Source organism: Pan paniscus, chromosome 5 (genome assembly GCF_029289425.2).
Source record: "Pan paniscus chromosome 5, NHGRI_mPanPan1-v2.0_pri, whole genome shotgun sequence".
Lineage (NCBI taxonomy): Eukaryota > Metazoa > Chordata > Mammalia > Primates > Hominidae > Pan > Pan paniscus.
In genome coordinates this window covers 46,086,224-46,097,314 of record NC_073254.2, presented here as the reverse complement: position 1 = coordinate 46,097,314, position 11,091 = coordinate 46,086,224, and the positions used below count along the sequence as shown (strand labels likewise).

Below are 11,091 nucleotides of genomic sequence, written 5' to 3'. Positions count from 1 at the left end.
TGAGGGGGCGGGAATGCGGTGCAGGTCGGCTGGGCGGTTGGGACGCAGAATTTACACGACGAATGTGGGAGAAAGAGGCGGAGCGTGCGTCGGACGTTGGTAGAAAGATGGGAGCGGAGAGACGTAGGGACGCCAAAAGTGGAAGGCAACGACACACGGCCCGTGGCGCCTTCAGCTAGGGAGAAAGAGAGGACGGGGGCTGGCGGGCAGGATTAGCTGCCGGAGGGCTGAGTTTCCGCAGGCCTGGTAAGAGTTCCAGCTCTCGCGTCCCTTTGCCGTGAGTTTGAGGAGGTGGTTGGAGCGGGGAAATGCACCGGAGGGGCGGGGCCTTCCAGTTATTAAATTACGTTATGCAAATGAGGTGGCTAGACAGACCAATCCAAAGGCCCCGGGAAGCGTTTCGTCCGCACCACGCAGCGTAAGCATTCTTCGGGTAGTTCTACCTATTTGCATAATATATGCAAATCATTTGAACAAAGATAGGCTAGGAATGACTCGTTCATCAAAATATGGGCAACCATCGACTAAGACGGACATTTAATTTTATAACCTATAATTTTCGTGAATAAATTTTTATATTTGAAATTATTGGGAATTTGTAATTTCTTAACAATGGGTTTCATTTTGTGAAATGCAGTACTGTTACCCTTCTTTGTCTCTTACTACCCGATTCTAGAACTCTCTGCTCCCATCAGAGTTATACCCATTCAACAGATCATTCAGTGACTATGATTTGAAGGCGCTGGAGATAATGCACAGGATATTATAGAAGTAGAGAAATAAGGCCTGGCGCGGTGGCTCACGCCTGTAATCCCAGCACTTTGGGAGGCCGAGGCAGGTGGATCACGAGATCAGGAGTTCAAGACCAGCCTGGCCAACATGATGAAACCCCATTTCTACTAAAAATACAAAAATTTGCCCTACGTGGTGGCGGGCGCCTGTAATCCCAACTACTCGGGAAGCTGAGGCAGAGAATTGCTTGAACCAGGGAGGCGGAGGTTGCACTCCAGCCTGGGTGACAGAGCAAGACTCCGTCTCAAAAAAAAAAAAAAAAAAGAAGGATGGGCGCGGTGGCTCACGCCTGTAATCCCAGCACTTTGGGAGGCTCAGGCGGGCGGAACACCTGAGGTCGCGAGTTCGAGACCAGCCTGACCAACATGGAGAAACCCCGTCTCTACTAAAAATACAATTACCCAGGCGTGGTGGCGCATGCCTATAATCCCAGCTACTCGGGAGGCTGAGTCGGGAGAATCGCTTGAACCTGGGAGGCAGAGGTTGTGGTGAGCCAAGATCGTGCCATTGCACTCCAGCCTGGGCAACAAGAGCGAAACTCTATCTCAAAAAAAAAAGAAAGAAAGAAGTAGAGAAATAAAATATGATTATGCCTGGGGTGATTGAGAAATGTTTCTAGAAAAACTCTTATTAAGAGATATGAGGCCGGGCGTGGTGGCTTATGCCTGTAGTCCCGGCACTTTGGGAGGCTGAGGCGGGCAGATCACAAGGTCAAGAAATGGAGACCATCCTGGCCAACATGGCAAAACCCCGTCTCTACTAAAAATACAAAAATTAGCGGGACTGGTGGCGGCGCGTGCCTGTAGTCTCAGCTACTTGGGAGGCTGAGGCAGGAGAATCGCTTGAACCTGGGAGACGGAGGTTGCAGTGAGCTGAGATCACGCCACTGCACTCCAGCCTAGCGACAGAGTGAGACTACGTCTCAAAAAAAGAAAAGAAAAAGGAAAAAAAAAAAAAAGGGCCGGGAGCGGGAACAGTGGCTCACGCCTGTAATCCCAGCACTTTGAGAGGCCAAGGTGGGTGAGTCACCTGAGGTCAGGAGTTGGAGACCAGCCTGGCCAACATGAGACTCCATCTCAGGAAAAAAAAAAAAAATGATATGAAGAATGATCGGAGTAGATATCTGTCAAAAATATATAAATAAATAGATATGAAGAACGAGTTAGAACTTACCCAAGTTTCAGAAGAAGGTGTACATCTCAGGTGCAGAGAACAGATTAGTGGAGGCATGAGTTTGGGGGCCTGTGCCTAGGCTGATATGGCTAAATAAAGGAGACGGCTTGTTCATTATGAAAAGTGAAGGCAGAAAAGTTTGCAGAAATCAGATGAGAATTTTAGTCAGAGGCTCAGTAAGATTTAAGATGACTTCTGTTTTCAAACTTCCAAAATGATTCTCTTCTCCCTTCTCCCCGGCCGGCTACCACACATACCGTTTTGTTACCCTTTGCAGCAAAATTCTTAAAAGGGATGTCCATAGTCATTGTCTCCAATGAGTTTCTCCTTCCAGTCTTTTTTTTTTTTTTTTTTTTTGAGACAGAGTCTCACTCTTGTCACCCAGGCTGGAGTGCCATGGCGTGATCTCGGCTCACTGCAACCTCCACCTCCCGGGTTCAAGCGATTCTCCTGCCTCAGTCTCCCAAGTAGCTGGGATTACAGGCACCCGCCACCATGCCCAGCTAATTTTTTGTATTTTGGTAGAGATGGGGTTTCACCATGTTGGCCAGGCTGGTCTCCAACTCCTGACTTCAGGTAATCTGCCCGCTTCGGCCTCCTGAAGTGCTGGGATTACAGGCGTGAGCCACCACGCCCAGCTGTAAATTCTTTGCTTTATTTAATAGCACCAGTTCTTTCATTCAGCTACCCATTCAAGTGTTTTTTGTTTGTTTGTATGTTTGGTTTTTTTTTTTTTTTTGAGACGGAGTTTCGCTTTTTAGTTGCCCAGGCTGGAGTGCAATGATGCGATCTCGGATCACCACAACCTCCACCTCCTGGGTTCAAGAGATTCTCCTGCCTCAGCTTCCCAAGTAGCTGGAATTACAGGCATGCGCCACCACACCAGGCTAATTTTGTATTTTTAGTAGAGACGGGGTTTCTTCATGTTCGTCAGGCTGGTCTCGAACTCCTGACCTCAGGTGATCTGCCCACCCCATCCTCCCAAAGTGCTGGGATTACAGGCATAAGCCATCGGCCCCGGCTCATTCAAGTTTTAAACATTATTGAGGGCTTATGATATGTCAGGCACAATAGCATAGGTCACTTTATCCTCATTTTTAGAAAAAAGCCTCACAGAGGCTGAGTGATTTGTCAAAGTGACAAAGCTTATAGTGGTGGAGAATGTTGGTTCATGGTATTCCTTGCTCTTCATGAAATCTGTCATGGGCCTGGGTACCTTGTTTGGACATGTGTTTTTGTCCTGCCTGCATTCTTTGAGGTTAAGGCTGTCTTACACAGCTGGAATCCCCCTTGGTGCGTGAAACCATCTGCTGTAGTGGACACACTATAGCGTTGTTGATGGATTGTTCATATGGCCAAATCCTTGCCACCTTTCCCTCAAGACCTGTCTCTCCTTCCCAAACCCAGGAAAAAAATCACCCAAATAAAAACTAAGCTGACTTGATCTGGAGGAGGGGGTAATTTATTTAATTTGTTGACTCTGGCTTACAATTTTGTCTTCTGTTTCCATATCTGGGTCATTAGAAGCCCCTTCAATCCCATCATCCCTTTTCCCTTCAAATCAGGGCAACTCAGAGATAGCTTTCTTGGCTGGGGGGCCTGTTGGCTTTTCCTTTTCTCTCGCTTTTTCCTCATACATCAGGATCCTGGTTGAGATGGGAAGAGGCACAGGGATCAGGGAACACTCCTCTCAAGGGAATAAATCATAGGGTGCTAGGAAAGGCTAGAAGGGGATGGGGATGTGAGGGTGGAAGGGGGAAGAGGAAGGGCAGGGGTTGGAGTTTCTGGGGACCAGGACTATGGATAGGGATGGGGTCGGGACCTTGGAAGGGTCCCTCTAAGGATGGAAGAAGGGATGATGGGCAACGTGTAGAAAAGTTGAGCCTGGGGACAAGGGTAGGGATGGGGGAGGAGAAAACAGGTAAGTACAGGGGAGGTTGGAAATTGACACTCACATTTTTAGGATGGCAGATCTCTTGCCCAGCATCATCCTGAGAAAGTCAGGGTAGCTGAACGTCTCCCCGGAGCCACTGGACACCTCTCCAATTAATTTCTTTAGCTCTAGGTGAGTCTTGGGGACCCCAAGTTTCTCCAGCATTCGTTTCAGGGACATGATATCTGGGGGCAGAGGATGGGGATGGGGAGAAGGTGGGGAGACCCTCTCTCTCCTCTCCCACTTCCACATCCCCATTCTCCTTCCTCCCACTGTGGTAGGTGGGCCCCCTCCCAAATCATGAGGAATGGAGCATGTAGGAGAGACCTCTGTCTTCTTAGGCCTGCACACCACCCTGCCCCCGCAAATCACCCGTTTCTCACCAATATCGCCATTTCCATTAAGGTCAAACTCCATGTATTTCTCTGGGTGAGGGGAGAGAGCAGAAGGGATAAGCGCTGACTGGAGGGTTTTCAGCAGGGGACTGAGGAAGGGGTTGCCAACCAACTGCTAGGTGGAGGAGACAACGTGGAAGGAGGAGGAGGGGCAGGCAGAGGAAGTGGGGTTGGGGAGTTGAGGGGCCCCGCTAGGGTGTAAGGAGCTAGAGGGGATGCTGAGAGAGGCAGGCCCGGGAAAGGGACCGCAGTGTGGCAGGAGGGCAATAAAGGCAGGTTCCCCTTTTGCTACCACAAAAGTAAACTTTGTATCTCTGCTGTTCCTGCCTTGTTCTTGTGGAAATCCTAACCCTCCTACCCCCAGCCCTGTCTCCACCGCCTACAGTTTCCCCCTCACCTTTGAAGCCCTCCAGTTTGGAGGGCAGATCCTCATCACTGCTATATTTGGGATCGTCTAGGAATTGCTATGGAGGGGAAAATAAGAGCCAGGGTAGGCCCTCCCCGTCCACGCCCCATCCCCCTGGCTCTGCCCCCTTAGTTCTTCCTTCTACCTTGTTGATCTCATCCAGCCTCTCTTCCTGCTGGGCCTTCAGCAGTCCGAAAGCTTTTCCTCCTGTGGGGTGAAAAAAATTAATCAGCCCTCATCCCTCCCTTCCTCTCCTTACCCTGACACCAGCCCGGGCTGCCCTAGGCCAGCTGACTGCCCTCCTAGCCCACAGCCCAGGTCTGTCCATCTCATTCCTCCGATCTAATGCTGCTGCCTATCCCACCCTCCCTACCCTGTAAATCCCTGGTTTGGCTCATAGCTCAGCAGATGCTGGTAGAGGTGGGGAGACAGACCAAGCTGGAGGCCTCTGTCTGCAGGCTCTCCTTCTCTCCCACCAGTCTTCTCAGAAGCCTTCCTCCCAAACTTCCCCTTTCCCCTCATTCCTTCCTCCTCGACCTCACTTCCCCATCAGGTTCTGCTGACACTAGCACCCCAGGAAGGAGGGGGAGCCTAGTGTGAAATGCAGATTAGAAAATAACATTCTCCCAAATACCTCTTAAATGAGAGCCCAGTGTGCACATGAAACAAATATTTTGATAAGCCACTGGAGGTGTGCAGGAAGGGCAGGAAGACACCAGGGATATTTATTCTCAGGAACTAGTATTTTTGAACAGGTCCAAGGTTCAGGTAATGATAAGACCTTGCATTTTGTCAGGTTTCATGAGTCTGGGCAGGCAGCTGTGGATAGGAAGACAAGGAAGGGCTGGCTGAATTTTTCTGCTCTGTAGATCGGAGAAGAATCTGAAGTCTGCTGGCAGCTCCAGGAGGGTGACAAGATGGGCACAGGGTTTAGAAAGGGAGAGAAACCTCACTCCCAGCCTGGCAGCTCCAAGGAGGCCCTTAAAAATATGGAAATGTCTAACAAAACATTTTAATTTGTTTGCTTTAGAATGTGCAACGTAACCCTCTCATCTTATCTCCTTTGAAATCTTTAGTAAAATCTATAGAGATCAGGAATTTAAGAGTTTAAGTAGATTCTTTGGAGGAACTGAAAGTGGTACTTAAAGAAACAGCGTTTGTGGACAGAAGAGCCAGGGAGTGAGGCTGACATCAGGTTTGCACACTGCGCGTGCGTGCACACATGCAGGCATGTTTGTGTGATGGTGGTGCTGGTCACTGTGGGTTCAACAGAGTGGATGATAGCCTCTGACACATGCCTCCCTAGGCATAACCTTTATCCCCTCTGTCACTCTGTTTGGCCAGTTGCTTCTTGGAGAGGTGAGGACAGCACATTTCCCTCATTGAGATTTCCTGGTCCAAACTCCCTGCCCAGGGCTCCATCTACCCTGCCCCGGCATTGATGAAGACACCTTTCCTTCTCCCTTCCCCGCAACATATTTCCTTTTCTGTAGCTGGGAGTTTTCACTTCTCACTGCCCTCTCCCTGACCCAAGCCAGGTAGGGGAGATGCTGGAGTGGCCTCTGGCTGCTGCTGCTGCTTTTTTTTTTTTTTGAGTCGGAGTCTTGCTCTGTCGCCCAGGCGGGAGTGCAATGGTGCAATCTCGGCTCACTGCAACCTCTGCCTCCTGGGTTCAAGCAATTCTCCTGCCTCAGCCTCCTGAGTAGCTGGGACTACAGGCGCCCACCACCACGCCCAGCTAATTTTTGTATTTTTAGTACAGATGGGGTTTCGCCATGTTGGCCAGGATGGTCTCTATCTCTTGACCTTGTGATCCACCCACCTCAGCCTCCCAAAGTGCTGGGATTACAGGCATGAGCCACTGCACCCGGCCGGACTCTGGCTTCTTGACTTCCCTTTATTGCAGCTGCATTCTCCTGCTGCAGAGAGAGCTGCAACCCTGTACTCCCAATGTTCTCAGTGCCTGCTGGGAGGAACTCACTTCTTTATTCATACATTCACTCAACAGATATTTACTGAATGCTTACTATATGCCAGACATGCCTCTAGGCCCAGAGAACCCAACAAACGAAAACTCTTGTCTTCATGGTTGATCTAATTGGGGAAAGCAGACAATACAAATAAATAAGTATATTAAAGGTGCTAGGTGGCCAGGCGCAGTGGCTCACGCCTGTAATCACAGCACTTTGGGAGGCTGGGGCAGGCGGATCACAAGGTCAGGAGTTGGAGACCAGCCTGACCAACATGGTGAAACCCCATCTCTACTAAAAATACAAAAATTAGCAGGGCCTGGTGGTGCGTGCCTGTAATCCCAGCTGCTCAGGAGGCTGACGCAGGCGAATCGCTTAAACCCGGGAGGCAGAAGTTGCAGTGAGCTGAGATCGCGCCATTGCACTCCAGCCTGGGCAACAGAGTGAGACTCCGTCTCAAAAAAAAAAAAAAAAAAAAAAGGCGCCAGGTGCCTATGGAGGAAAACAAAGTAGGGAAGAGGGGACATAGGAGTATTATTGCCAGTGGTCCCCAGTTTTTTGTTTTTTGTTTTTTTTTTAAACGGAGTCTCACTCTGTTGCCCAGGCTAGAGTGCAATGGCTTGATCTCAGCTCACTGTAACCTCCGCCTCCTGGGTTCAAGCGATTCTCCTGCCTCAGCCTTCCGAGTAGCTGGGATTACAGCCACCTGCCATCATACCTAGCTAATTTTTGTATTTTTGTAGAGGCGGGGTTTCACCATGTTGACCAGGCTGGTCTTGAACTCCTGACCTCAGGTGATCTACCCACCTCGGACTCCCAAAGTGCTAGGATTACAGGCGTGAGCCACTGCACCCAGCTTTTTTTGTTGAGACGGAATCTCGCTCTGTTGCCCAGGCTGGAGTGCAGTGGCACAATCTCAGCTCACTGCAACCTCTGCCTCCCGGGTTCAAGCGATTCTCCTGCCTCAGCCTACCGAATAGCTGGGATTACAGGCGATCACCACTACACCCGGCTAATTTTTGTATTTTTAGTAGAGATGGGGTTTCACCAAGTTGGCCAGGCTGGTCTTGAACTCCTAACCTTGTGATCCTCCCACCTTGGCCTCCCAAAGTGCTGGGATTACAGGTGTGAGCCTGACTTGTCCCCAGTTTTAAATATGGTGGTCTGGCCAGACACGGTGGCTTACGCCTGTGGTCCTAGCCACTTGGGAGGCTGAAGTGAGAGGATCGCTTGAGCCCAGGAGATCAAGGCTGCAGTGAGCCATGACTGTGCCATTACACTCCAGTCTGGGCAACAGAGTGAGACCCTGTCTCAAAAAATACAATAAAATAATAAAATAAATAGAGTGGTTAGAGAAGCGTTCTTTGAAACAGTGATATTTGAGCAAAGATTTCTTTTCTTTTTTTTGAGATGGAGTCTCACTCTGTCGCTCAGGCTAGAGTGCAGTGGTGCAATCTCCACTCACTGCAACCTCCACCTCCCGGGTTCAAGTGATTCTCCTGCCTCAGCCTCCAGAGTAGCTGGGATTACAGGCACCTGCCACCACGCCCAGCTGGCTAATTTTTTGTATTTTTAGTGAGACGGGGTTTTACTATGTTGGCCAGGCTGGTCTTGAACTCCTGATCTCATGATTCGCCCACCTCACCCTCCCAAAGTGCTGGGATTACAGGTGTGAGCCACCATGCCTGGCCGTTTGATCAAAGATTTTAAGCAAGCAAAGGAACAAGCCTCTGTCTTCCTAGGCCTGCACACTTCTCCAAATCACCTTTTTTCACTGATATCTCTGTTTCCATTCTGGTCAAACTTTATGTATTTCTTTGGGTAAAGAGAGAACAGACAGGGTAAGCACTGGCTAGAGGGTCTTCGGCAGAGGATCGAGGAAGGCATTGCCAACCAAGTGCTAGGTTGAGGAGAGGATGTGGAAGGAGGAGATGGGGCAGGCAGAGTGGGCTTGGGGAGTTGAGGGACCATGTAAGGTGGATATACGGCTAGAAAGAAAAATACTTTTTTTTTTTTTTTTTGAGACAGAGTCTCCATCTGTTGCTAGACTGGAGTGCAGTGGCGCGATCTTGGCTCACTTCAACCTCCACATCCTGGGTTCAAGCGACTCTCCTGCCTCAGCCTCCCAAGTAGCTGGGACTACAGGTGCGCACCACCATGTTCAACTAATTTTTGTAATTTTAGTGGAGACGAGGTTTCACCATGTTGGCCAAGATGGTCTCGATCTCTTGACCTTGTGATCCACCCACCTTGGCCTCCCAAAGTACTGAGATTATAGATGTGAGCCACTGCGCCTAGCCAGAAAAATATTTCTTGATCCTAAAGTGGAGTCAGCGCCACTGTTGCTGCTAGTGTTGAATCCAGAACCATAGCTGGACATGGGATCAGAGGATGAACAAGAGATGCTGACTGGGCCTAGAGATGGCAAGGAGGAGGAGGAAGAGGAAGAGGAGGAATTAGTCAATTCCTAACAAAAGCGAGAGAGCAATGCGTGCAGCTGAAGAAAGGAGTAAAGTCTCGGAGCAGCTGGAGCTCTGTGATGAGCACGTGTCTTCCAGATCACAGACAGGAGAGGATTGCACAAAGCTCTTTGACTTCTCTAATGCAAGGGACCATTGCATGGCCCACAAATCCTTTAACAGTTTGAAATGAATGTGCAGACTCCTTCACCCCAGCTTTCATCACCTGGGCATTTCTCTATGGTTTTAAATATAACATTTGTTTCTAATTTGTGTAACTATAAGTCCATGTGAACCTCATGGATTTTTGGCTTAGGCAAATAGCTTCTCTGTAATTGGCAGCAATTCCATCTTAATAAGGGAACTGTGATTTGCAAAACGAAAAAATATACTGTTTTTTTCTTTTTCCTTTAATTTTTATTCAAGGGCTGGTGAATCCTGGGATCTCAGGGTTACATCGAGGTATATTTATCATCATCATTATAGTCCAGGACTAAAAGGAAGTTATTCCAGGCTCTTTGCAAAGAATCTCAGTTTTTTTTGTTTGTTTGTTTTATTTTGTTTTGAGATGGAGTCTTGCTCTGTTGGCCAGGCTGGAGTGCAGTGGTGCAGTCTCTGCTCACTGCAACCTCCACCTCCCAGGTTCAAGCGATTCTCCTGCCTCAGCCTCCCGAGTAGCTGGGACTACAGGCACCCGCCACCATGCCCGGCTAATTTTTTGTATTTTTAGTAGAGACAAGGTTTCACCATGTTAGCCAGGATGGTCTCAATCTCCTGACCTCATGATCGGCCCGCCTCGGCCTCCCAAAGTGCTGGGATTACAGGCGTGAGCCACTGCGCCTGGCCAAGAACACCACTTCTTACACCAATCATGTGGAGACTTCTCCCACACCAATCAATTCTTCAGTTCTTGGTAGATATTAACTGGGAGTCCTGCAGTTTAATTCAGTTCTGACACTCTACCCATAATTACCAGTTATCTAATCCCCAAGTTGAAGGGCTCAGTTCTACAAGGCTGCCCCCACTCCAGATACCAATCACAAACAAGTCCAGGCCTCCTAACTGTTTTTATGACTCCCTCCTCTGGCTCAGTAATTCGCTGGAATAGCACACAGAACTCAGGTAAACACTTTACTTATGTTAGCTAGTTTATTATGAAGGATAAAACTTAGGAACAGTCAGATGGAAGAGTTGCTCCGGACAAAGTATCGGGGAAGGGGGATTTGGAGCTTTCTTGTCCTCTCTGGGCACCTCCCTGCACCTCCATGTGTTCATCAATCTGGCAGCTCTCCAACCCTCATCTTTTTTGTTTTTTTTTTATGGAGGCTTCATTATGCAGGCATACTTGATTCAATAGCCATTAGTTGGAGGTCAGGGGGTTGGAGCTAAAAGTTCTTAACTCTCTAATCACACAGTTGCCTACCTTGGCAACAAACCCCAACCTTAGGGGCTTTCTAAAAGTCAACTTACTAACATAAACTCAGTTGTGGTTGAAAAGAGCTTGTTATGAATAACAAAAGCTCCCTTCACTTTATCATTTAGGAAATTACAAGGGCTTTAGGAGGTCTGGCCAGGAGCCAGGATGGAGACCAAAACACACACACACACGCACGCACACACACATTAATATTTTGAGACAGGGAGACAGGGTCTCGTTCTGTTATCCAGGCTGGAGTGCAGTGGCACAAACATGGCTACTGCAGCTTTGACCTCCCAGGCTCAAGCGATCCTCCCTTGTCAGCCTCCTGAGTAACTGGGACTACAGGCATGTGCCACCACACGTGGCTAATTTTTAAAATTTTTTTTAGAGACAGGGTCTCCTTGTGTTGCCCAGGCTGGTCTTGACTGCCTGGGCTCAAGTAATTCTCCCACCTTGGCCTCCCAAAGTGCTGGGATTACAGGCCTGAGCCACCGTGCCTGACCTTTTTTTTTTTTTTTTGAGACAGTTTCTTATTCTGTCATC

The 11,091-nt window shown here is 48.9% G+C and overlaps 2 protein-coding genes and 1 pseudogene across 11 annotated transcripts in view; 2 read left to right on the top strand and 1 right to left on the bottom strand.

Moving 5' to 3' along the window:
- The first annotated feature begins 107 nt into the window (after positions 1-107).
- LOC112440116 (cytochrome b-c1 complex subunit 6, mitochondrial-like) lies at positions 108-9,542 on the top strand (annotated as a pseudogene).
- NCR3 (natural cytotoxicity triggering receptor 3) overlaps positions 114-11,091 on the top strand; it is a 31,245-nt gene continuing 20,267 nt past the window's right edge. For 3 of the 4 annotated variants that reach the window (XM_003831584.6, XM_024929300.4, XM_024929299.4), the window contains exon 1: positions 114-246. The gene's annotated coding sequence lies outside the window, so the exon portion shown is untranslated. The remainder of the gene's footprint in view (positions 247-11,091) is intronic. The other variant, XM_055113380.1, reaches the window with a different exon arrangement.
- On the bottom strand, positions 3,402-5,236 carry AIF1 (allograft inflammatory factor 1). 7 transcript variants are annotated; one of them, XM_008956943.6, is made up of 6 exons: positions 5,134-5,236; positions 4,845-4,906; positions 4,691-4,757; positions 4,282-4,323; positions 3,921-4,083; positions 3,402-3,611 (listed from the first exon to the last, which is right to left on the bottom strand). In XM_008956943.6, exons 1-6 carry the CDS (start codon positions 5,219-5,221, stop codon positions 3,527-3,529), a joined length of 507 nt encoding a protein of 168 aa, XP_008955191.3. In that variant the 5' UTR covers positions 5,222-5,236; the 3' UTR covers positions 3,402-3,526. The 7 variants fall into 7 exon arrangements, with proteins under 7 accessions (XP_008955191.3, XP_003831631.1, XP_014200789.1 ...); XM_003831583.6 differs by having other exon boundaries at positions 5,073-5,228; XM_014345303.4 differs by lacking the exon at positions 4,691-4,757 and having other exon boundaries at positions 5,134-5,182.

Bases quoted from the DNA above. Each gene is read 5' to 3' on its own strand.
- AIF1 (XM_063604803.1), bottom strand. From the start codon at position 5,221: ATGAGGGGAAAGGGGAAGTTTGGGAGGAAGGCTTCTGAGAAGACTGGT. The intron at 4,907-5,133 runs GTCTGTCTCCCC...TTCACCCCACAG, and splicing joins AGACAGAGGCCTCCAGCTTG to GAGGAAAAGCTTTCGGACTG. The intron at 4,409-4,844 runs GTAGAAGGAAGA...TCCTCCACCTAG, and splicing joins GGCTGGATGAGATCAACAAG to CAGTTGGTTGGCAACCCCTT.